The sequence below is a fragment of the Electrona antarctica genome, assembly GCF_951216825.1.
Source record: "Electrona antarctica genome assembly, chromosome: 11".
NCBI classification, from domain to species: Eukaryota; Metazoa; Chordata; class Actinopteri; order Myctophiformes; family Myctophidae; genus Electrona; species Electrona antarctica.
Window position 1 is genome coordinate 52,042,222 of NC_136792.1, and position 26,920 is coordinate 52,069,141.

Below are 26,920 nucleotides of genomic sequence, written 5' to 3' on the forward strand. Positions count from 1 at the left end.
AATGATATTATTATTGAAAAACAAAAGTAAAACAAACAACAACAATCAATCAGATAAACAAAGTAAATTCAGGTCGAGGTCAGAGTCAATTGTTCAGCTTCAATTGTTCAAAGTCAAGGTCAGAGGGGTAATGTGTGAGGCAGTGTTTTGAGTGTATGGAGTAGTTATGGGGGGGGAAGTGTGTGTTTGAGTGCGTTTCAGGTTCTTGGACTTAGCTCGCCATTGTATTCGTCTTCATCATCATCATTCATGGTTTCATGGAGTAAGGGGAAAAACCTGGCCTGAATACAAAAAGGCCAAATTAAATATCTTGTAAAAATAATAATCAAAGTAGCATACAAATCAAACATTTACAAATGTCAAATCAAATAGTTCATCAAAAACATCAAATGAAAATAACCAAACAAAACAATTCAAACATTTCAAACAAACAATAAACTCACCAATTCAGTCAATTCAATTCAGTGCAGGTGCATCCAGCTCATCCGTTCACCAGTGTGTATTGAGGTCTAAAACCAATGTTGATCAGTGTTAATATAGAGTTTGGTAATAAAGATTGGTAAATAGTCAAATGTTTGTAGAGGGGATACAGACCTGCCACAGCCAGTGATGTGCACCTCTCTGACTGAGACAAAAGTGCTGTGCTTTATACTAGGGTGTGGTGGTGATTGCTGATTGCTGATTTCAAACTGGTGTGACTGAGTGAGTGAGTGAGTGATCGGTGTGATGAGCTGTGACCTGATGCAGATGGCACCGTGACCATACAAAACAGGGATGCAAATACAGACAATACAGACAATTATAAACCTGGGTTACACAATTCATCCTGCAGCCGGCCCTGTCTACAGACTACAGTACAAGTACAAAACACCATAGACCCGCCCTACCCGTATTTGATTAGCTTTGTGGCAGGCATATCATTTTACTGAGGTTAAGGCTAGGGTTAAGGTTAGGTTGAGGCATAGTTTGTTTTACTGAGGTTATCTGACTGTTTTTTTTAATTGTACTGTAACATATATATTTTTCAATGTAGGAAAAGGAAAATAAACCCCTGATATTTACTTCCATAACAATTGGTCTGCGACCCAAAGATGGGTCTCTCTCTGCCCAGTGTTTGTTCAGTACACTCACAGTTACTGTAAACTTCTGGGAGTGCAGGAGGCCTAAGGTCTGGTCAGTGTGTTTGATCTGTGATTCCCACGGGCAAATTACCCTCCTCACCAAAACTAGGATTTTGGAGGCAAATGATTAGGCAATTTTTTTTTGCATTATATTTTCTTCTTTTCTTGATCGGTGTAATGATAGTGTTGATAGCTAGGAGCAGTTGAAATGTATTTCTTATACATTTTGGGCCCGGCCCATAAACGTTTGGTCAATTGGGGTCAGAATTTGATGTGACTATGTCATGTTATTTTGAAGACTTTTATTCATGAAGCAAAAGTCTTATTTTCTATTTGAAAGGTTAGCATCATTAATTGATATCGATATTTTAGTATGATTGAATGTAATTTTGCCTTTAAAATTTCACCCATTTATGCAAAGAAATGTTACATTACTTTTGTCAGCGCGACCCGCAAGTTCGAGTGCTGATTTTGAGACAAGGTGTGCCCCGGTCGAGCGTCAGTTCCACGGTCAAGGTAAGGTCATTTGCAATTAACACGATGGACGCCAAAACGCTTCTGAACCCGTCAGATGACGGGTTGTAAGGTTTATATCAATACCAAGCAGCCAAAGCTCAGAACTAACCTTTCGTGCTGCCCAGGCTGCTAGACAGCGCCTACGTTCTTCCCATCAGAGGATCAATGCGCGCGCCTCCCATAAGGATCCACTCATTGTGGTTTCTTTGCTGCTTGTTTTCTCCAAAAAATACTCCAAAGTTGTTGTTTAAGTCCAAACTGCCCGACGTTCAGATGTAAATAGTGATTACTTACTGCTTGTGGTGAAAACTAAGACATGTCGGGTGCTGCTCAAAACAATTGCCCCTCCTCTTGTTGTATTGGGCTGTGTGGGTGGAAATGCTTGGCGCCAAAATACACATTATGCCCTGGCTGCCTGCAGTAATTTCAAATATACACCAGGCAGCGCTGAAAGTGTTAAAAAAAAATTCTGCATGTGGGGTTTTTACCCAGGGTAACTTTCTTCACATGGGGTTTTTACCCAGGGTAAATTCGGTGATAAACTTGAAATGGATGTAAATCGTCTCTGTCGGATTGAAACCTCAAAACCTCCAAAGCCGTCACTTTTCAGGATTCAAATTCGAAAATAGCAAAAGTAGATCTACGCGCTCAACGCGTCGCTTCGAGCCACGTTTTCGAGCTTGCCGATCTCCTACTTTTGATGCTTTTGTGTGACGTGTAGTGTGATCAAGAAGGGCCTAAATTTGCAAAAAAAAAACTAAAAGTTTGAATACAGAGTTAAGAAATGTCTGCTTGACAGCGATGAAATGTACGGTAGGTTTGGTACTACCTCCAAATGTGTCTCCCTGAAACAGTGTTCCATTTTCAGGAAGCGTCGCAGCTCAGAGCACGGTGAGGGTCAAAGTGATTGTTAAAGGTCAAACCTTCGACTGTCACCGCACTCTGTTGCAACGCGTGAGGCAGCTGGGTGGACTTCACGTAGACGAGACCGACAGCGGCCCGAATGTCGTCATCGTCTTCTGCCCGGTGAAGACGCGCCACATGACAGACATTGAGGCAGCAATGAAAGACGTCGTCCCAGGTAATAGCATATACGCTTTGTTTTCAGTTTTGTTTTATTTATTTTTTAATCAGTCCAATTAGTTTTACGGAATTATTGAATTTCACTCGCCATCTGTCTGTTGCATTCTCCTCCTGCACAGCGAGATTCAGAGTTAATTCAACATATCTCGTTATCACATAAGCATGTGTGTATGAATTCATGCGAGTCAAGAAACGCAACCCATTGGCTTCATGGATGCAAAATTATGGATTCCACCAAGGTTATAAGAAGACCCACCCTACCTGATTGGCTTCCTGGCAGGCAATGTTTTACTCAGGTTAAGGTTAAGGTTAGGCATAGTTTTACTGAGGTTATGGTTAAGGTTAGGTGGAGGCATACAGTAGTTACTGAGGTTAGGGTTGTAAAAGAATAAGTATTTGCATTGACTCTGTATCTGTAATTCTGTGTGCATATTCCACATAACTTGATGGCAAAAAATAAAATAAAAGATACAGAAAGGTTAGTGTTTTGTTCCATCCATACAATAAATGCATTCCTATAGAGCGAGTGGAATGGAATTACGGACATCACAGAAAAACCCGGCATAACCTAAAGCCCAAACCACACCAGTGGGTCGTTTTTCTTTGTGTGCTCTGTGCTGCTTCAATTCATTATCTGTTCACCTCTGCCCTAGTACACTACTGCAACTAGTGTTGCCAGATTTTGCTGTGACTAGGCTATGTTTTACCATTACCATTTTGTCTTAAGCCCTAACCACACCAAAGGGTCGAGACGGTTTTAGCGTTGACCCTGCGGTGTGATATGTCCTGTTGCACGTTGACGCACGTCGTCCCACGTGATTCAACACATGGAATTCAATGGGCCAAACCGCACCAAAGTGTCACCATGCAACCCCTTGCAACTGTTTGGACCCAAGGAGTTGCATGGTGACCCTTTGGTGTGGTTAGGGCTTTAGTGTTCAAAAACACAATTAAATCGATAATCGCAATTATTTGTTTGACAATTTATCATCATGTAAAATGTCATAATTGTGACAGCCCTATGTACTCAAATTCTACTATAGTTACTACTGGTTTCTCTCTCTCTCTCTCTCTCTCTCTCTCTCTCTCTCGTCTTCTCAGGAGGGGCGGCCGTCATCCTGGTAGTGATGCATCACACGCACAACGTCGATTACATCGTGCAGTCGCTCTGCGACGACCGCGGCTGGGACTTTGTCAACGTGCTCTACCACGAGAACGTGCCCGGCCTGCTGACGTGCACGTTTAACGAGCAGGCGGTTGCACAGCTGCGCGACGCGTTGCTGAAGCACAGCAGTGTTGTGAGCCCCGTTGCTGTCTCGAGTGAGTTTGAAATAGTGGCCCTCTCCATCATCAAAGTTGCCCACCCCTGCCCTATCCAATGTTTTGTTTTGTAGCCTACTGCTGATGTTGGCAAATGGCAATAATAGCACAGTAATGATGATAATAATCTAATATGATGTGTTTAGTTCTTTATAGATCTAGCCTCTTCAATTTTTTATCTGAAAGTGCACCAGATTGAAGCATTTTCGGGGCAGCGATATCATAATCTTGCATAGGACTACCTGAGTCCTAGAACTGCCACTGCCTGCTTGATTTAACAATAAGATATGATATTTTTTTGCCCCATCAAAAATCTCAATTGACCCCTCAGTCATTTCATCCTGCAGCCGGCCCTGTCTACAGACTACACACTACAGTACAAGTACAAAACACCATAGAAACAGTCTCCCTGAAACAGTGTTCCATTTTCAGGAAGCGTCGCAGCTCAGAGCACGGTGAGGGTCAAAGTGATTGTTAAAGGTCAAACCTTCGACTGTCACAGCACTCTGTTGCAACGCGTGAGGCAGCTGGGTGGACTTCGCGTAGACGAGACCGACAGCGGCCCGAAGGTCGTCATCGTCTTCTACCCGGTGAAGACGCGCCACATGACAGACATTGAGGCAGCAATGAAAGACGTCGTCACAGGTAATAGCATACGCTTTGTTTTATTTATTTTTTAATCCGTCCAATTAGTTTTACGGAATTATTGAATTTCACTCGCCATCTGTCTGTTGCATTCTCCTCATGCACAGCGAGATTCAGAGTTAATTCAACATATCTCGTTATCACATAAGCATGTGTGTATGAATTCATGCGAGTCAAGAAACTCAACCCATTGGCTTCATGGATGCAAAATTATGGACACCCTACCTGATTGGCTTCCTGGCAGGCAAAGTTTTACTGAGGTTGGTTGGTTGAGGTTAGGTGGAGGCATACAGTAGTTACTGAGGTTAGGGTTGTAAAAGAATAAGTACTTGCATTGACTCTGTATCTGTAATTCTGTGTGCATATTCCACATAACTTCATGGCAAAAAATAAAAAAAAGATACAGAAAGGTTAGTGTTTTGTTCCATCCATACAATAAATGCATTCCTATAGAGCGAGTGGAATGGAATTACGGACAGCACAGAAAAACCCGGCATAACCTAAAGCCCAAACCACACCAGTGGGTCGTTTTTCTTTGTGTGCTCTGTGCTGCTTCAATTCATTATCTGTTCACCTCTGCCCTAGTACACTACTGCAGCTAATCTAGTGTTGCCAGATTTTGCTGTGACTAGGCTATGTTTTACCATTACCATTTTGTCTTAAGCCCTAACCACACCAAAGGGTCAAGACGGTTTTAGCGTTGTCCCTGCGGTGTGATATGTCCTGTTGCACGTTGACGCACGTCGTCCCACATTGTCTCAAGTGATTCAACACATGGAATTCAATGGCCCAAACCGCACCAAAGTGTCACCATGCAACCTCTTGCAACCGTTTGGACCCAAGGAGTTGCATGGTGACCCTTTGGTGTGTTTAGGGCTTTAGTGTTCAAAAACACAATTACATTGTTAATCGCAATTATTTGTTTGACAATTTATCATCATGTAAAATGTCATAATTGTGACAGCCTTATGTACTCAAATTCTACTATAGTTACTTAGTTTATCTCGGTCATGGTTTCTCTCTCTCTCTCTCTCTCTCTTTCGTCTTCTCAGGAGGGGCGGCCGTCATCCTGGTAGTGATGCATCACACGCACGACGTCGATTACCCGCATGTGCGGTCGCTGGGCGGCGACCGCGGCTGGGACTTTGTCAACGTGCTCTACCACGAGACCGAGCCCGGCCTGCTGCTGACGTGCGCATCTAACGAGCAGGCGGTGGCACAGCTGCACGGCGCGTTGCTGAAGCACAGCAGTGTTGTGAGCCCCATTACGGCTACTGCTGCTGCTGCTTTCAGATGGTTTGCTGGTGGTAAATGATAAACTCAGGCCGGCCGGCCGTCCGCTCCGATGCGTGGTAGTAAACTGTATACTCTCTCTCTCTCCCACAAACACACGCTGTTAAGAGTTACCGCGACTAAGACTACATTTCCTGCCAATAATAAGCAGTGTAAAATGTAGTTCATTGGGAGGTAAAGGGAGACACTTTATTGTGAAGGGCCCTTCACGGCGCAGGCAGGAAATAGAGTGATAGATCTGCTCCGGTCTGTCCGGTTGCTGTATATAGCCTACAGTTGTTAGCCCTGCTCTGCAATCGCCTGATAAAGGTGAGTTTTGATTCTTTGAACAGTCAAAACAAGACCTAGAATTTCCACAGGCAATTTCAAAAGAGGGCAAGATAGATGGAGTAAAGGTGGAATACAAACACAACAGCTCCATCCACATGCACTTAGTCTTACTTAGTGGAGGTGAGTGAAGTGGAAGTGAATGAAAGGAATACCAAGACAACAACAGTATCAGAAAGATGGTGTTACGCACCGCCATTCCGAACCACCGCCATTCCGAAGGTTCACTTCCATATATCGCATATATGTCAAACTCAAGGCCCGGGGGGCAAATCAGGCCCGTGAGTGAATTATCTTTGGCCCGCGGGATGATATTTAATTAGTATTAGAACTGGCCCTCTGGTATATTGCACGGACCACCATAATACTACAAGTCCCACAAAGCACTGCGAGTGCATTGGCACATATCACATACTATGAAAGCAGTGCTTGGTGAGGATCATAGAACAGGAAACTGAGCTTAATAATAATGCATTTTCAGTTTTAAATGCATTTACTTTTTTGCTGTTTGCCTGGGACGTCCTCATGACCGCGGTGCCCGTGTGTTGAAACACAGTCTGGCCCTCGACCTCAACCGATTTCTTTATTTTGGCCCACTGTGTATTTGAGTTTGACATCCCTGATATATCGGAATGGCGATGTTTCCCCATGGAAAAAATTCGCCCCGCCATTTCGAAATTTAAATCTCTCTCTCTCTCTCTCTCTCCCTCCCTCTCACTCTCTCTCGCTCTCTCTCCACCGCGCAATCAATCAATCAATCACTCCGCACCGATCCCAGTAACAATTAACCCCTCTCACTTTGTCTCTCTCTCTCTCTCCCCCCCTCCCTCCGTATCTCTCTCTCTCTCTCCGTGTCTCTCTCTCTATCTGATAATAATAATACTAATAATACTACTACTAATAATAATAATAATAATATAGTCCTCACCTTGGACATTGGCCTATAGCAGCCGTACGTCATTTCTTGAAAGCGAACAGCACTGCTTTCTTTTTTGTCTCCAATTAATTCTGGGCTTTTGGAGAGATCCAGTTTTAACCCAGAATTTACCCAAATCTCAAGCGCAATAGTTCAAAGTTCTCTCTAATTTCACAACACATCACAGCGCGACAACTTGTGATATAAAGCTGTGATAAATAAGCCTGTTGCGCACTGCGCAATTGGAAAGAAAACCAGCATGGGGTGTATATGCGGTAACAGGTAACCTCGCCCCTTTTCCAACTCGCCCGCGAAAAGTGAAGAATGGTCGCCCCGGAATTTCGAAAAGTGAAGACTGCTTGCCCCAAAGCCGTGGATAGCTCGGCCCCAAAGTGTGGATATATCGCCCCACCGCGTGGATATCTCGCCCCAAAGCATGGATATCTCGCCCCATGTTTATTTCATGTTTATTTTACCTTATTTCTCATATTAGAACATTTAGAACCAGTTTGTTGTTGTTTTTGGTCAAATGATGCATGGATAATGAATGGCTCATCCCCCTCCATTGTTCTGGAAATTCCATTCTGGAAAGCCATGGATAGCCAATTACCATATGCATTACCATGCATCACCTGATGCATGAATCACCCTCCATTGTTACTGAAATTAGTTGTTGTTGTACTATTCTGCTATGTCTGTCTAAAAGTACAGTACTTGTTAGAGTTAAAGGAATATATCCCACCCTTTTCACATTGGCCTGTTACAGCGCCACCAACAGGTGGATTTTTGAAAATGAATCAAATCATGAACGCAGCGTGTACATTCTAAAGTACTCAGATGATGCAACTTTAATTTATCTTCTAGATATATCCAGTGATCCTGGACTGCACCAACGCAGAGTAAATAAGGTGTGGTTAAATGGAGTGATAACAACGCTCTCATCATTAACACAAAAAAGACAGAAGAGATTATGTTTGGTGCACCACTAGAGACACACAGATCCCCCATCACTATTCAGCTCTCAACTCTGATGCTTAATCAGGATTTTGGCCAGGACTAGACTGAGCTGTGGACATTGCTCTCTGCCCTTATGTTTCTATGTATGTAACTGTATTTTATTTTATTTTTTTGTCCTGTGTTATGTCAAGCAGTAGTATTGAAGAAGCGTTGTTGTATATATATATTTTTGTTCAACTTTTATTTAAGTGGCATCTGTATATTTTAACTTGACCTGTTTTTCACTCAAATAAATGGTTACATTCCTACAGTTGATCTGTTGTTGTTGTTGTTGTTGTAGTTGTAGTAATGACCCAGCACACTCAAACAAAAGAGACGGATGACCCCCCCTTGGGTGCACTCTCACTATAGCTAGACACTTTACCTCCTCCTCCGTTTAAAAGTACAGGAAAATCTACTCTCTCTCTGTTTCAAAGTAGATAAAAATCTAGTACAGGTAAAAATCTCTCTCTCTCTCTCTCTCTCTCTCTCTCTCTCTCTCTCTCTCTCTAAGTAGGCTACATGTAAAAATCTCTCTCTCTCTCTGTTTAAAAGCACAGGTAAAAATCTCTCTCTCTGCTGTTACCTCGAAAATACAACTGTTTTACGGGTGACTTGTCCGGACTTTTGGGGGCGACTTGTCCGGACTTTTGGGGGCGACGTCGCCAGGCTTTGGGGCGACCGTTCTTCCTGGTCGGGGCGACCGTTCTTCGCCGTTTGGGGCGAGTTGGAATTGAGGCGAGCAGTTTTGTATTCGTTTATGCTAATCTGTCCATAATAGTCCACATATGCCCATAATTGAAGTCTTCAGAAGGCATCCATGAGATGAGATCGCACAGCTGTCCGTCTGGTCTGGACTAATATCAAACCAAACAAGGCTGTGTGTAAATACTGCACTATCTATACCTTTCACCTAACCATAAATAAGCGTCTGATCATATTGGCGAGAAATAGTTTCTCAATGTAGGCATATTCATTTCATATTGGCATTCCTGTTACCTTGGCGACAGCTACTTTTGAGACATGGCAGTAGCTTACAGTAGGTTGTGACTTGTTATGAATAAAATAAAACCTTCAAACACATTTGGCATCTTGTCCGTCGCTCGTTGTCACTTGAATCCAGTCGCTGTTTATTCAAGGACAGGCATTTAATAGTGAGTGAGTGAGTGAGTGAGTGAGTGAGTAGAGTTGCGGGACTGTGCGCTCCGGCCAGGTGGAGCTTTGTTTTCCATTCTACACCAGTTCCGACATTTGTATTCAAAGCTGTAGCCTTGCCTTGAGTTAATATAATATTTGATACATAAAATGATCACCCACAAGTTGATCATTATAGCCTAAATAACGCTCTGTCAATCCTGCATGCCAATGATTAATGAGATGAAAGTTTCATCATTTCATATACTTGGAGCTCCAAGTTGCGCACGGATGCTTGTTATTTTTTCCAGTGGTTCCTAAATGCTAGTGTCTTCGAATATATCTAATCTCCTAGTTCACAAGTTGTCGCGCTGTGATGCGTTGTGAAATTAGAGAGAACTTTGAACTATTGCGCTTGAGATTTGGGTAAATTCTGGGTTAAAACTGGATTACAATTACAATTTAGGCATTTAGCAGACGCTCTTAATCCAGAGTGAGCGACTTACATTAGGCAAGAACAAAAGTATGGGAATACATCACATATATAAAATGCATTTATCAAGAAACATGCGTAAGCTAAGAACGTAACTAGAACATATCTATATAATGACACTATACATATTAACTATATACATATATACTATACTATGTACTATGATGTGCTATGACTACATACAATGCAATTATTGTGCTGTCTACATGACATGCTATAAGTCTGTTTCAAATGCTATCTAAGTCTAAAAAGTGCTATCTAAGGGGGTAGGATAAGTGCTAGGGTCCATGATGGAGTCTGAAAAGGTGGGTCTTCAGACTACGGCGGAAGATTGGGAGTGATGCTGCAGTTCTGACTGCAACGGGGAGTGCATTCCACAGTTTTGGGGCCAGAAGGGAGAAGAGTTTGGGACGTGTGGAGCGTTGTCCCGGCGTTTTTAGTGAGGGTACTTCCAGCTTTCCTACGTTGGCTGATCTGAGTGCGCGGGAGGGTTTGTAGGGTTCAATCATGCTTGCAAGATATGGGGGAGCCATACCTTTGGTTGCTTTGAATGCCAGCATCAGAGTTTTGTATTCTGTGCGGGCAGCGACTGGGAGCCAGTGCAGGGAGCGGAGCAGGGGGGAGACATGTGAGAATTTTGGCTGGTTGAATACCAGACGAGCTGCGGCATTTTGGATCAGTTGGAGAGGCTTAAGTGCACATGCCGGTAGGCCAGTAAGGAGTGAATTACAATAGTCAAGTTTTGACAAGACTGTTGTCTGGATTAGGAGCTGGGCTGATTCCTGGGTGAGGAACGGTCTAATTTGGATCTCTCCAAAGGCTCAGAATTAATTAGAAAGCAGTGCTGTTCGCTTTCAAGAAATGACACACGGCTGCTATAGGCCAATGTCCAAGGTGAGGACTATATTATTATTATTATTATTATTATTATTAGAGAGAGAGAGAGAGAGAGAGAGACTTAACTTGCGCACATGGTGCGCTCTGTGCGCTCCGTAGAAAAGCACAGTAGTAGTAGTACAGTTTAGTATACAACGTATTCAAGGTATTCTAAACCTTACACACAATAAGCAAAGTTACTTTCAATTGAATAGAATAGTGGTCACGGGTCAGGCTGACCAAATAAGGAGGAGGCAGACACGGAGAGCTCAGTTTAACCACACGGTGGTGGTGTATTTAGTGAAGTTGTGGAGAATGTATGTAGGATATATATAACATAATTAAAGCAGGATAAACTAACTCATTCTATTAATCAACAAAAAGGATAACTGAAAGAAGTATTGGAGATCAAACGGTCCATGTCATGATGATAGCATTTGATACAGACTTTTGATACAGACTTTTAGCATGTTATGTAGACAGCACTATAATTGGATTGTATGTAGTCATAGCACGTCATAGTACATATGTATAGCTTAGTATAGCATATATGTATAGTTTATATATATAGTTTCATTATATAGATATTCCACTGTTACGTTCTTAGCTTACGCATGTTTCATGATAAATGCTTTTTATATATGTGATGTATTCCCATGCTTTTTGTTCTTGCTTAATGTAAATCGCTCTGGATTAAGAGCGTCTGCTAAATGCCTAAATTGTAAATTGCCCATTTCCGAGTCAATGGGCGCCGGTCATTAGACACGTTGGGTTTATGGACGCACGCGTATTGGGCTCATTAAATAACAGCTCTGTAACAGCTCCGTAGAATGAGCGGCTATTGATTGACATGAACATAGACAATATTCACAGACTGGCGTATGCCACCCTTTCGGAATGGCGGTGTTTCGGAATGGCGGTGTTTCTGGATGGCGGTGTTTCGGAATGGAGGTCTGTCCCCGGCGGGGGTTCATCCCCAGCACCCCAGCAGCTGGCAGAGACTAGCAGCACCGTGTGAGTACTTTTTCCACCACTGAAGGCTCTAGGCTAGGGTGTTCAATATTGGCAACTGTGAGCCAACTGTGCCTTTGTTGCATGATACTACGTGCAACACATGATATCAAGCCGAGGCATTGTTTTACTGAAATACAGTAGGCCTATGTGAGTGGTCCAAAATAGGTTAACCACGATTTATTCCTATATCCCACAGTTACCCGTATCTCTTACTTTATCCAGCCGTACATTAATCGCATGCTAACTGAGATACTGATTTGTATGATGTATCTTGTGTATGAGTGAGGCACATTTCCTAATATTATTAGGAATTCAGTCAGACAACTCAAGAAGGATGTAATATATATTTATTGAATATAGATGAGCAATGCAGTATATTTATTATGGTTTGGCGATGTATTGGATCTGCTTTTTACGTACTCAGATCAAGCGCATCAGTCCCGGCCATAGGGACTCCGAATCTAAACAGTACCTAAACAGTAGATCCAAAACGACAGGTGGTAGCTGGGGTGGAGGTGGGTGAGCAGCAGGTTTGTATACAGCGGCACGCTGATACAGCAGCAGCAAGCAGGCAGAGGAATGCAAACCTCCGGTTAAAGTAGCCGGTATGAAGATGGAGTGAGTGTCTGATTGGCTGAGTGAATCATGTGAATGAGAGCGTGATGCTGAGGCGGCCCAATTAACGGCCGGCAGCAACTGCACTGAGGTTCCCTGACTGAACTTGCTCTGCGCATGTCTACGACAGGCACAAATGCTCATATGTCCCAAGTATACTTGATTGTCTGGTTGAGTCATCCTTAACTCAACATATACTCAACAAAAATATGTAGGGAACTAGAGTTAGATAGGCCATGGGCCAGAACCCATCCTTAAAGGATGACTCAACCAGTTAATCCATAATACTTCCCCTTCTTGAGATTGTATGAGAGAGTCCATGTTGTCAGTAACTGACACCATGTTGACTTGACACTGACAACATGGACTCCTCGTCATAGGCCACCAGGTCACTCTGTTCAGTGGAAGAAAATAAAATAATATATAAAAAAATCGTAATCCTACATTACTAAATGCATGGTCAGAAACCACATGCAATACCTTCATGGACCACCAGTGGTCTACGGGACCACCTGTTGAAAACCCTGTAGAGAATACACAAAAATCCAAATAGCTAATACGTATTTGTTGTGTTCAGTGTTGTGACATGTACACAAATGAGACAATAGCGTAAATATGTATGGAACTAGAGTTAGATAGAACATGGGCCAGAACCCAGAATGTCATCATGAATAGCAAACAAATGCTGGTAGTATTACCTGCTTAGTAGCCTTTTACCTGTTCCCACCAAGGTTATGTTAGTACAACTCGAATTTGTATCCATTTTCATATCATATCCTTATAAAAGGAAATATATTAAACCATGCCCATGGAATTGATAGGGATTGACTTTAATAGGACACTTAAAAACAGAAAAATGTTACCTAGAATTATAAAACTATGGCATATAAGAGGGATTATTCAGCCTACTCGTGAATGATTAGAAATGCATGGCACAACCATTTATGCAATGATTATTATTTTTGTGTTCCTTTTCTGGCCATACAGTATATGGAGTTCTGTGATGACATGAGTATATTCCAGGGGTCGACAACTTTTCTGACATGAAGGGCGAGGTCGCGCACCATTGTGATGTCAGAACAGGCCAGCTCCATATATGGAGATCTAGGGGTTGTTACTGCCCTAAACAAAGACTTGATTTAGTTTTCGTCAGAGTCTTTTGAATAAAGTTTCATTTAGTTTTAGTCATATTTTCTGAAATGTGACCACCTACTTTTGGTACGGTACTTTAATACATTTTATACTTGTACTCTTGTACTCTTGTACTTTTACTCAAGTACATTTTTAATGCCGGACTTTTACTTGTAACGGGAGTATTTCTGCATGATTGCAGTATTGAAAGTTGAGTAATGTTTCCACCACTGAGCCAAAGTCATGTGTCTGTTTATTCCATACTGTAGTTGTGCGCAGGGCGGTACCACGGTTATACCAGGAAGATAAAGTCACATGTTTTTCCATAGTTGCGTGCAGGTAAACGGAGTTACTAAAGATAAAGTTGTGTGTCTGTTATTCCGTAGTTGTGTGCAGGGAGACAGAGTTACTAAAGATAAAGTCATGTGTCTGTTATTCCGTAGTTGTGTGCAGGGAGACAGAGTTACTAAAGATAAAGTCATGTGTCTGTTAATCCGTAGTTGTGTGCAGGGAGACAGAGTTACTAAAGATAATAAAGTCATGTGTCTGTTATTCCGTAGTTGCGTGCAGGGAGACGGAATTACTAAAGATAAAGTCGTGTGTCTGTTATTCCGTAGTTGTGTGCAGGGAGACGGAGTTACTAAAGATAAATTCGTGTCTGTTATTCCGTAGGTGCGTGCAGGGCGGCACCACGGCCATCCCAGGCGCCTTTGGCTGCGGAAAGACGGTGATCTCCCAGTCGCTGTCCAAGTACTCCAACAGTGACGTCATCATCTACGTGGGCTGTGGAGAGCGAGGAAACGAGATGTCCGAAGTGCTGAGGGACTTCCCCGAGGTCTGTCAAACCATGGATATAGAATGCACATTTATGATATGATATGATTTGATAGGAGTTTGTTTATTCTGTCTTGGTACAAGCAACAAGCAGACATATTTCTCTGTGAAGTGCGTGCCACATGCACACTGCAAGTTGTCATGTTTGTCCCTTTAATACAGAGTTATTTATTTTTTCTTCGTTAGTGTAGTCCTGTTGTAAAATGTTCCCGTTGGTAAATATGGGCGCATTCAGAAATGGCGCACCGGAGGACACTCGCCTATTAGTTTGTATTGGCAGTGCGCTCCGGTGCGCTATTTGCGAACGCGCCCTATGTAGTTTCGTGAGCCACACTGTTGCCTCCCGCAATTCTCAAATGCATCCTTTTTTTTTTTTTTTCTTTTACAGTGTGGACATTTGTCCTAATATAAATCATCTAGGCCTACGGATAAGCGGTTGAAGATGGATGAATGGATGGATAAATCATCTAGGGCATACTGTATATATCTAGCTGCTTATTAGAAATGTTGTAGTTGTAGTTCCAGACTCTTATTAGCAAGCATTCAGAGATTGTGGAATAGTGTAGTCTGGCTACGCGAGAGAGACTAGTTATTCTGTTGATCCACATCCAACAGACTAGTGAATATGTTGATCCACATCCTCCCAACTGCTCACCATGGAGGTGGACGGCAAGACTGAGAGCATCATGAAGAGAACAGCTCTGGTTGCCAACACCTCCAACATGCCTGTGGCTGCACGAGAGGCCTCCATTTACACAGGTAACAACTACACCTAATGAGATCAGATGCCTCAATTTACACGGGTAAACAACTAGACCTATGATAGACCTCCATTTATACAGGTAAATAACCAAAAGCAACTAGCAAACAACTAGGCCAATTATACGAAGCCTCCATTTACACAGGTAAACAAGTAAGCCTACGAGAGGCCTCCATTTACACAGGTAACAAGTTCTAACAACTAGACCTATAAGAAGCCTGCATTTTTTTTACACAGGTAACAACTAGGCCTATGAGAGGCCTCCGTTTACACAGGTAAATGACTAGGCCTGCAGCTACAAGTATCATAATATTCTTTAGTGTATCGTCATCACATCACAACCACAGCCTTGTCTCTCTGGTCCCACTTTAAAGGGGGCCTATACAGGGGGGACCAGGTGGTGAGAATACCAAACGACTCGCCCCTTTACCAACTCGCCCCTGCGAAATGCTTTAATGTAGTTAACAGTTAATTTAGTATTTCCCTCCCTCGAAATGTTCAAAAGCACACTCAAAACCCACCTTTTCAAACTGGCTTACCCTACATAACCCCCCCCCCCCCACACACACACCCTTCTTGTTTGTCCTTTTTTTATTTTGATTTCTAGTTTTAACCTTTTAAACCTTTTTAACTAGTTTGACACAATTTTTCTAATACAAATGTCTGTACTAAAATGTCTGTAAAGCGACTTTGGGTACCCAGAAAAGCGCTATATAAATCGTATGTATTATTATTATTATCTCCCGCTCTGAAATCTGAAATGATCTTGTATACAGATTTATTTGATTGTATAGTAGTCAATCTATATACTCTGTAAAATTAAGAAAGAATAAGATGACACAGAGACGGTGACTGCTTAATTAAGTTAATTTAGGACCTTCTAGCAGTTAATTTAGTTTTATTAAACACATTTCTTCCATGTAGCCCATGTTTTGTAATGGCATCATCATGCTATTAATAAATTAATATGATAATACCTTTTTATGTAATCACCAACATGAATTATGTTTGTTATTTACAGCTAGGTAGAGTACACCATTGTGGTATAGACGGGTGATAATTGTAACTGTGGTTACTAATAGTAACATTATGTAATAGTAACATTATGTATTATATGAATTCGTTATTAGATCAAATTGTCTCTTTCTCCAGACTACAGCCTGGGCAAGTGTAATAATAATAACTGGAGGAGGGAGAGGCACCACTACAAGTACAAACCTGTTGTGTCCACTGTGTCTAGTCAAGGTTTGAACACTCTCCTCACGCAGGGATCACACTGTCCGAGTACTTCCGGGACATGGACTACAACGTGAGCATGATGGCCGACTCCACCTCGCGCTGGGCTGAAGCTCTGAGGGAGATCTCTGGACGACTGGCCGAGATGCCCGCCGGTGAGTGTCCCTCGCTCCAGGGGAATGTGCATATTAGAGCCGTCATCGTTACAGATTTAACCCATTTAGACCGGAGGATGATTCTACAAATGTCTTCTAAAGTTTTCTGAAAAATCCTATGTTTCTATGTCAGTGTTTTTCAAACATTTTCATGTCGAGGACCCCAACAAATATATGAAATTGGCCACCGACCCCCATCAGAAAATATGTTGTTCGCTCTGAAAGAACATAATAAAGATTTGTGCAACATTTTCAGGATTTTTCAAAAATAGCAGACCTACAAGCTCATAGTGCGGCACCGAGTGCCGCTTGTAGATCTGCTGTTTTTCAATAGCTAAAGCACAACATAATGCTTAAAACATCAAAAGGGGTTCCCGTTCAGAATGGGTTAAGCTGACGATTGATTGTCACACAGATAATGGCGATTATTGCGATTAACGATTTAATTGTGTTTTTCTTTTTTTTTGCATTGAACATTGAACATCTGTATTTTTGGCCTCGTAATCACAAATTGCACAGGGCAGATATGACAAATGACTTAAATATACAAAGACATCACTGACACATACATTTCTTTTCTTTCCAGAAAATGTACAAAATAGCGGAAATAGATGATCTACATGCTTGCAACACGCCACAAAGGCCTGTTGCTTTTTGCTTTTTGCGATTAGACTATGTAATAATTGTGACAGACCTAGTCATTGTTAACCCATTTAGACCTGAGGCCAATTCTAAAAAAAAAACTTCTGAATCCTAAGTTTTCAGAAAAACCTATGTTTCTATGTCAGTGGTGCTCAACCTTTTTCACGTCAAGGACCCCTAGAATGATCTGTATTTGCCTGCGGAGTGCGGACCCTCATCTGAAAATGTGTAGTTCCAGGGACCCCTCCAGAAGCAAAGATTTGAGTTAAAAAACGTTCGCTCTGAAAGAATATATATTCAAAGATTTGCGCCACATTTTTACGATTTCTCAAAAATAGCAGATCTACAAGCTCGTAGCGTGGCACTCGGTGCCGCGCTATGAGCTTGTAGATCTGTTATTTTTCAATAGCTAAAGTATAACGCTTAAAACAAGGGGTTCCCGTCCAGAATGGACAGCTATAAGGCCAGTCCCAGCGTTCTACGGTATCTAACGGTGGTTCTGTGCCTTGTGGTCCTGCAGAACCTCGGCGCCAGGCTGGCGTCCTTCTACGAGCGCGCCGGACGCGTCAAGTGCCTCGGAAACCCAGAGCGAGAGGGCAGCGTCAGCATCGTAGGAGCGTGAGTTGAAACCATGATTTGTACAGTACATGAAGCCTTCCATCTTCTTTTTTTATACATTATTTTAATTTTATAAGTGAGCAGTGATGTAATGAGTCCCGGGAGTATGCAGGGATGGTCTTTTAGATGAGTCCCAGGGACATTTTATGAGTCCCACTTCAACGACGTTGGGAGTCATAATTTTGCCATTTTTACAAATTGCAGCATTTAACTCCCATTTCATTTGATATGGTTATAATGTGGTTATATTCATGTAGAAAACGGAATTATAAGATCCGACTTGAGCACATGACCATAGAGATACTGTGTAACGATTCGTGAGATTTTTGGACAGAATCTGGAGGAGTAATATCAAAACATGTGTTTTACAAAAGTCGGCCTCCTGGTGGCGCTATAAAAGGCAGATGCGGAAAATGCTGGTCAAAGGTTTGTCCTTAGCCTCTAGGGAGTGTGCATGCAACGTTTCACGCAGATCGGTGCAGTTTTAGGTAAAACATGTGAAAAGCTGCCTCATGGTGGCGCTATAACAGGCCGTTCTGGAAAATGTGGGGCAGAGGTTCATCGTTGGCATCCAGGGAGTGTGTGTGCAAAGTTTGGCATCGACCGGGTTTACGGTGCCGGAGATTAGCTGGTAACAGACGGACGGAAGGACGGACGGACGGACACACACACACACACACGGACGGAGTGCAAAACATACTCTCTCCCCATGCCTTCGGCCTGGTGGAGACAATGAAATGCAAGAAAAGAAGAAAAATACATCATAATAGAAATAGAAACAAAATACATATCAGTAGAAAATAAAAATAAACACAAAGAAAGATAAAGCCTTTCTGCTCTGTTTTTACTGTGACTAGGCCTCTGCTTCTGCTGTTCCATCCATGTCAACATAGGTTATGGTTGTCCTAATAGAGCACCGAAGTCTGACGTCACTTTCAGTAGAGGGCACCAACACACAGGTTTATAGGTTTTAGGATATAGGATTTGTATTGAAATCTCCATAGGGCGATTTTATGTCGCTTCATATAAGAACTGTGTTTGAAAAATAAACCCTCCTTAGTGTATCGCCCCCTGGTGGAGACTTCTCAGACCCTGTGACTTCAGCCACGTTGGGCATTGTACAGGTATGCTCTCGTTTCTAGACGTGTGTGTGTCTCTGTCTGTCTGTCTCATTTTAACCAACTGTCTATTTATATGTTGGCTATTCAAAAACAGCAGCTCTACAAGCTCACAGCACTTCCTTCCTGCCTCACTAGCAAACTTGTATATCTGCTATTTTGGTCTGCAGCCAAATTGCATGTCAATTTGAGGGGGTCCTTGACTCGGAGAAAAAAAAACTTTGAGAACTAACTGTTCTCTAGGCCATGCGTTTTATGTCACACGCGTTTTGTTTAGTTTTCATATAGGGCCGTCCGTGACTAAGGCAGTGTTGTTTTTGGCAGCACATTTTGATTTTAGTTTTAGTCCTAGTCTCTAGTTTGCATTTAGTTTCAGTCACATTTTAGTCACCTGGAATGTTTTAGTTTTAGTCTAGTTTTAGTTGACTAAATCTACAGTTGAATTAGTTGAGTAAAATGTATTTTGGCTGGACTTGATGCCGTCGTAATGACTGTTTTTACAACTGTTTTTACAAGCTCACAACATGTCGCATTGCGACGCGTTGTGAGCTTGTAGATCTGCTATTTTCAGCATGCAACCATGTGTAAATTGACTTATACTGGATCTCTTGTCCACTTCCTGACGTCTATTTATTTGTTGGTGAAATTGTCAGTATATTTAGTTTTAGTCATCATAGCTTAGTTTTCATTTAGTTTCCATTTAGTTTTCGTCAGTGAAAAGGGGTAGTCGACGAACATTTTTCGTCATAGTTTTAGTCGACGAAATCAACACTGGATTAAGGATTAATATAGTCGACTATGGATGGCCAAAATGGTATAGTCGACTGTTAGTTGACTATACAGAATTTTTACAAAATAAATTGACAGATTGGCAGTGGAATCATCAGTCTGATCCCTCTGATTGCATAACATAAAAATAAATAAATGCAATAGAGGAGCATTCCATTTGGGCTGTATATATATTAGGGCATTAACGACTTGAGATTTTCCCAAGTCGACTTGTCAGACAGTAAAGTCGAAGTTGAGTCGATTTATCGTTTTGTACGACGGGGGGGGGGGGGGGGGGGGGGGGGGGGGGCGGAGGTGCACGCGCTCAAATACGGAGCATGTCAAACAAAGCACTGCGCACACACACAGTGGCCTCTCCAATATGGCACAGTGTATGTATCATCTATATGGCAAAGCGCTGATTATCAAAACAGAAAACTATAATAGTAAATACTAAACAGTGTGTGCGTCGCGCGTCCCTGTGGGCCGCGGAGAGGCTCACGGCCCGGTCGCGAACCGTTTGTTGGGCCGCCGGCCACGGGGAAGAGAAAAGGAATAAAAAAGCCTCAAATTGGGCAGGCACTTTAGACCATGCGGCCGCTGACTCGGAGGGGGAAGTGAGGGCTGCCCCAGCCTGTGAGCTCGCAGATCTACGCTTCATGCAACGAATGTACCCGTACGTTTGTTCTATTAAAGGGTAGATCGCTACCGTTTGGGGGCTCAGCAGCCCCCCACACGGTGGCGGTTCTACCCTTTATAGAACGAACATAGCGATATGCTGTGATCTTAGCCTGTTGCTAACGCGACCGCCCTTCTCTCTCTCTCTCTCTCTCTCTGAGTCTCTCTCTCTCTCTCTCTCTCTAACGCGTCTCTCTCTTTCTCTCTCTCTCTCTCTCTAACGCGTCTCTCTCTTTCTCTCTCTCTCTCTCTCTCTCTCTCTCTAACGCGACTCTCTCTCTCTCTCTCCCCGCCAGCAGCAGCGCGCAGCACAGCGCGCATCACAGCGCAGCGGCCCGAGAACACAATACAAAATATGATATGGGGAAAACTTTTTTTTTTTTTTTTTTTTCAACTTTCGACTTGTCCTAATGTGAATCGACTTGTGTTAATGAAATCGATAAATCGATAAATCGATTTTTTAGTGAATGCCCTAATATATATATATATATTTACATTATAAATATACATATACATTTTGAACGAAACGGGCCACTCCTGAAAACTTTAGAAGGCAATGTTAGCCAATCAGTGTAGAATCTGATAAATCCAACAGACTCGTCTTGATCACATGACTACAGAGATCATGTGTACCGATTTGCGTGAGATTTGGATGAAATCTGTGCGACTAACATAAGCAATGTGTTTAGCAGAAATCGGCCTCATGGTGGCACTATAACCGGCAGATGTAGAGGGATGCAGGGACAATGTTTTTCCATGGCCTCTAGGGAGTGCGCATACATAAGTTGTATACAGATTGATGAAGTTATAGCTAAAAACAGGAATTGGCCTGTTATAGCGCCACCATGAGGCTGATTTGGAAAAGAATGAGTGGCATGTCGTCCTTGGCCTAGTGGAAATGTGCGTGTATAATTTCACGGAAATTGCACACTGTGTTTGTGATTTGTGGCATTTTGTTTGAAACGGACCAATCATGTGAGCTTTGGGCCCAGGCGGTGGCGTAACCGTCTGGGCACCCGACTGGTAATCCAGTCGCAGTGTGCCGCGGGTTCGACTCCCGAGCCCGACACGGCCTTTACTGCATGTCTTTCCCTTCAAAAACCAAGAAAAGGCGTAAGCCGCAAAAAAAATATCTTAAAAAAAAAAAAAAATCATGTGAGCTTTGGAAGCCAATATTAGCCAATCAGGATGGAAGATGGGAAATTGTGCAGATCTGTGTTGATCACATGACTATGGAGATAGTGTATACCGAATTGTGTGATGTATGGATAAAATGTGTACGAGTAATCTACAGAAATGTGTTTTGCCTAAATCGGCCTCATGGTGGCACTATAACAGGCCGTTGAGGAATATTTGGGGCAGAGGTTCGTCGTTGGCATCCATGGAGTGTGTGTGCAAAGTTTGGCATGGATCGGGCCAACGGTACCGGAGATTAGCTGATAACGGACGGACGGAAGGACGGATGGAAGGAAGGAAGGACACACACACGGAAGGAGTGCAAAACATACTCTCTCCCCATGCCTTCGGCCTGTTGGAGACAAAAATGCAGAATATTCTTCTCTCGTTTGATATCATTGAAAATGCGCTAGGATGTGTCCACACGTCCTCTGGATCTGTCGGTTTTGATGGCCTATGACGTGCCCACACGTTGTACGGTCTGAACCAGTTAACCAACATTTAAGACCTGGAACTTATCTGCGTCACCTTTTTAGCTTTTAACCACATTAACCATTATTTTAAACTCGAGCTGTAAAACATCCACTAATGTCTCCTCATCCCGTTGTGGTCGTATAACAGGCATCTCTGGCTGAGTCGGACAAGATCACGCTAGAGGTCGCCAAGCTGCTGAAGGACGACTTTCTGCAACAGAACGGTTACACCCCCTACGACAGGTAAAAAAACCAAAAAGAAACACTGATGTGTAGTGTACCTTTTTTTTTTCTTTTCATTCCTTGTCCAGATGACTACCTGCAGACTTGACAGTTGACAGTGATGATGACACAATAGTATTTTACTTCTTTCTCGTGGATTAATGTGTTTAATTCGCCGTTTTAAAATAATTTAAAAGAAATAGCGGATTTGTCCCGGACCTGGTGACGAGGCCGTCGCGTTATGATGACGAAACCTGGAAATCAAGTCATCCTCTGGGCTGCTAGGGCTTCTGGGAAATTGAGCCCAATGCATGTGAACGGGCCGTTTGTTTAGACTACAACATGCTGTGCAGGGTGGCTTCGTTTGGCATTGTCATGGCCGCTGGTTCTTCTGATCATAACAACCTCGGCAGCGTAGAATATTGGATTAAATAGCAGGGAACGCGGGTTACGCAGTAATGCTGTTAAAGTTCTCAACTTCTCGGTCGCCACACGGCTGATTTCACTCTTTTGGGATTCCATATAGAAGCCGGCAGCCATGTCTTCTGTGGAAGCAGAATGTGACGTTGCACAACTGAAATAGCTGATCTGCAGCTGTGGATCGGCTATTTGTCTGTTATTATTTTAAGATTGGAGCATTTGAAGTGGTCAACTACCAATGCTGCATGTTTTAGAAGCGTCTTCCATAAAATTGTATTAGTGTCAGATATGTCACAGTCTCGCGTTACCAGACTGTTGACTCTCGCAATTTCCAAATGCTTCATCATACAGTCTGGACCAACGGAAGAGCTGTCATGCGTAAGCGATAAAGCGGAAGTGGAGCCTCCTCCCCACTTCCGTTTCGTCTTTACAGTCGCGCAGATTTATCCCAATATAAATAGAAAACATCTAAGCATGTATAGCTTGTTGCTTAGCAGAAAAGAAAATGCAAAAATAAAATGTAAAGATATTTTAAAATATATTTCCGTGAACGGAAATGGCAGCTTCCTTACTCAGCTCATGGGTTGCTATAGTTCCAGACTCTATATAGCATTCGGACATTGTGGAATAATTGTCTGGCTACGTGAGACTAGATATTTCATAACGGGTCTTCTTTCCCTGCACCACACAGGTTCTGTCCGTTCTACAAGACGGTGGGCATCCTGTCCAACATGATCGCGTTCTACGACATGGCGCGCCACGCCGTGGAGAGCACGGCGCAGAGCGACCAGAAGATCACCTGGTCCATGATCCGAGAGCACATGGGAGAGATCCTCTACAAGATCAGCGCCATGAAGTTCAAGGTACGGTATGGTTGGGGACCGGCACAATGATTATATAAGCGCCAAATCATCGGCAAAATGTCCATACATTTTTTTTTCAAATTCTTCCAGTCACAAATTTTCATTTTCATTTTTCAAAAATAGAGAAAATAGTTGATCTACATTTACAAGCTTGTAGTTTACGTGTTTTGTAATATTTTTGGAAAGACAAATCTATTAAATGTGTTTTTTTCCCCTGTATATTTATGTTATTTGTCATATCTGCCCTGTGCAATTTGTGATTATGAAGCCCAAAAGGCTATCCGATACAAATTGTAACGTTCCAATGCAAATAAAAACCCACAATGAAATCGTTAATTGCAATTATTTGTGACAATTCATCGTCAGCTTAAACTTGTAATGGTGACAGCCCTAGGTGAGGCACTCACAGGGTTGGTGCAGCGGTGAAGTGCCTGCCCACCACCACCGTGGAGGTTGTGTGGGTTCGATTCCACTGTGGCGCATCCTGCTTTGTCAAGCTTGTTCTCCACAAACACAATCGGCCCGTGTTCGGAGGAGAGAGGGAAGACAAAGAATGATGCATGTCATATGATGAAATGCAGCGCATCGTGAGCTTGTCTTTTTCAGACTTTTTTTTGCCTATAAGGACATACCCAAATTTAGGGATGCCAGATTGAAAGTGACTAACAGACTTGGCCAACGTTCCCGCCAGCAAATATCCCGATGTTTGATTTTCTCGGGCTTGTGGTTGACTTGATCAATGAAGACAATCGATTCTAAACGTGTCGGCAACTATCACTCTGTATTAACATGAACTAAATCTTGTGCGTTGTTCCAGTGTTGTTTTCGTCGACTAAAACTATGACGAAAAATGTCCGTCGACTACCTTTTTTCACTGACGAAAACTAAATGAAAACTATGACTAAATATACTGTCGATGTTGTCAACAAATTAAAACTAGACTAAATGTTAGGAAGGGACTAGAGATCCAGTATAAGTCATTTTACACTTGGTTGCATGCTGAAAATAGCAGATCTACAAGCTCACAACGCGTCGTGCTGCGACGCGTTGTGAGCTTGTAGATGGGCTATTTTCAGCAAGTGTAAAAACAGTCATTACGACAAGGCCCGCCAAAATACATTTCACCTTGGTCACCTGGAAAGACATTCCAGGTGACCAAAATGTGACTCAAACGAAATGAAAACTATTCAAGGAGACTATGACTAAAACTCAAAACAAAAACAACACTGCCATAAGTGCCATTGTTCAAGTTCTGTTCCACGAATCTAAAATGTATCTTTTAACTAACGTGTTATTATTATTGGTCTGCTTCAGGACCCGGTGAAGGACGGCGAGGCCAAGATCAAAGCAGACTACGCCCAGCTGTTGGAGGACATGCAGAACGCCTTCAGAACCCTGGAAGAGTGAACCATCATCATGTCCCTCTTCCTCCCAGTGCTGTGCGGTGTGGTGTGGTGCAAACAAACAAACAAACCCCAGTGGCCCCAAACTGCTTTCAAAAAGTCTTACCAAAAGGCCATTGGATGTCTTTTTTTGTTTCTCTTCATTCCTCGAGTGCTTACTTCCAACTCTTAACATTCCGACATTGTTCAGTCAGTCCAGTTGTTCGTTGACATTATATATTAACTATACACACCTGCGTTCCTTGTAAGAATTGGTGCTGGAAAGTCCTATTATTATTATTATTATTATTATGTGACCTGTGACTATAATAATATAGCAACGCTGTTATTTATCCAGTCCATTTCATCGCTCATCGGCACTCGTCTACGATGCGAGACGACCTGGTACTGGCCAGAAGAGGCATATAGCGGGTGTTCATGTGGTTATAAATGCTATTCAATGATGTCATGATGTTTTCATTGTCAAGGTGGTGCACTGTTTTCATATTGCTGGATAATATGGTGCGGTGGGAGAGGAGAGGAATCAGTTATGTTGCATTCATTTATTGATAATCATTAGGCCTATAGCCTATGTTATTTAAAGAGAATAACCATAACACTAACATAGGCCTAAATGCCTGCAAACATATTGTCATTAACCTATTCATTCATTCATTCCTTCATTCATCCATGAATACAAAAAATATATCTATTTAAATAACATTTTTTAGAATTGCGACAAATGCATAAAAGCTCCATCATTATGTGTTTAGAATAATTTGCAATCCACAATCATTGGGGAGGGAATAACCTGACTGTCAGATGGTGGCAGTATTGAGTTCACAAGTAGCCTACTGTCCAATATCATCACTGGGGAGTAGGGAGTAGGTAGTAGGGACTATGAATTCGGACGCAGCCACTGATTTCGGACGAATCCTTGGTTTGTGTTCATGGTAACCGGTGACAACTTCCTGTACTTCACACACAACACAGTTACGAGATGGAACACTTCATTTTACTCAAGGAGTTTCAACTTTATTGAATTTTAACATAATAGTTCAAAACATTCGCACACCTACATATCAAACATGTAAAAAAAAGAAAAACACATTTTAAATTTTAACATGAAGCTTTAGTTGCATAAAAACATTTGCACACCTAGAACAGACTGTTGAAAAAGCAGTGAGCAACATAAAACATTATACAAAAAATAACACGGTCAACTTGGGTCAAGAGAAGGGTTTTTCCTGTTACCTGCCTTATTGTGTTTTAAACCTGCAACTTTTCGTGCAGGTTTTTCTTTCATTGATAACATGTAAATCATACAGTTACAGTACACTGAGTACAGCGTTCAACACTGCTGCAAGTCAACAGTGAACTTTACAGTTCATTAAGAGGCATTCAGGTCCATTGCTGTGCTTTAGAAAACATGGCTGCCGATTGGTGGGTGGGACAGGGACTGCATTTGAGATGTTCACGTAAAGACTCATGGTGGGGCTATATCTTGTACCACCCCTTAACCCTTATCCCTAAACTTTATTTTAAAAAACCTTTTAAAATAGTTCAAATAGTTGATCTACAAGCTCACAACGTGTAGATGTAGATTGGCTAGTTGAACTATTTTAAAATGATTTTCAAAATAGTAAATAGGTGGCGCAAGACTAGGGCCCAGTCTCAAAGGGATAGCATCAAAACAAAAGTCCTTTGCGGTTTTGTTTAGATTTCAGGCCCTATCAATTCATAGACATGACATGAAAAATAACAACAAAATTCAATATAATCAGAAACAATAATAAAAAATAAAACATATATGTACAGAGTGGAGTGTTTAAGGGAGAAGTGATCCTTTCCTCTCCCTCCGGCCTGCTGAAAGGTGGATTTTTAGGCCTGTTTTAAAAGATGCAGGTGAGCTACATAATTATTTTGAGGGAGGGGGTCAATTATTTTCCCTACTTGGTCTGTGTCTCATAGGAGGGCTGTGGGCAGTTCAGAAACCAGTCTGTGTCTCATAGGAGGGCTGTGGGCAGTTCAGAAACCAGTCTGTCTCTCATAGGAGGGCTGTGGGCAGTTCAGAAACCAGTCTGTCTCATAGGAG

The 26,920-nt window shown here is 42.3% G+C and overlaps 1 protein-coding gene across 1 annotated transcript; it reads left to right on the forward strand.

Moving 5' to 3' along the window:
- Positions 1 to 1,953: 1,953 nt before the first annotated feature.
- LOC306932208 (V-type proton ATPase catalytic subunit A-like) lies at positions 1,954 to 25,033 on the forward strand (the record flags this gene model as incomplete). Its single annotated transcript, XM_079513905.1, has 13 exons — positions 1,954 to 1,960; positions 2,506 to 2,718; positions 3,822 to 4,040; positions 4,473 to 4,685; positions 5,738 to 5,981; positions 14,153 to 14,315; positions 14,965 to 15,073; positions 16,343 to 16,491; positions 17,628 to 17,725; positions 18,786 to 18,849; positions 22,087 to 22,181; positions 23,272 to 23,443; positions 24,758 to 25,033. The coding sequence occupies 13 exons, from the start codon at positions 1,954 to 1,956 to the stop codon at positions 24,848 to 24,850; spliced, it is 1,839 nt and encodes a 612-aa protein (XP_079370031.1). The 3' UTR covers positions 24,851 to 25,033.
- Positions 25,034 to 26,920: the final 1,887 nt, after the last annotated feature.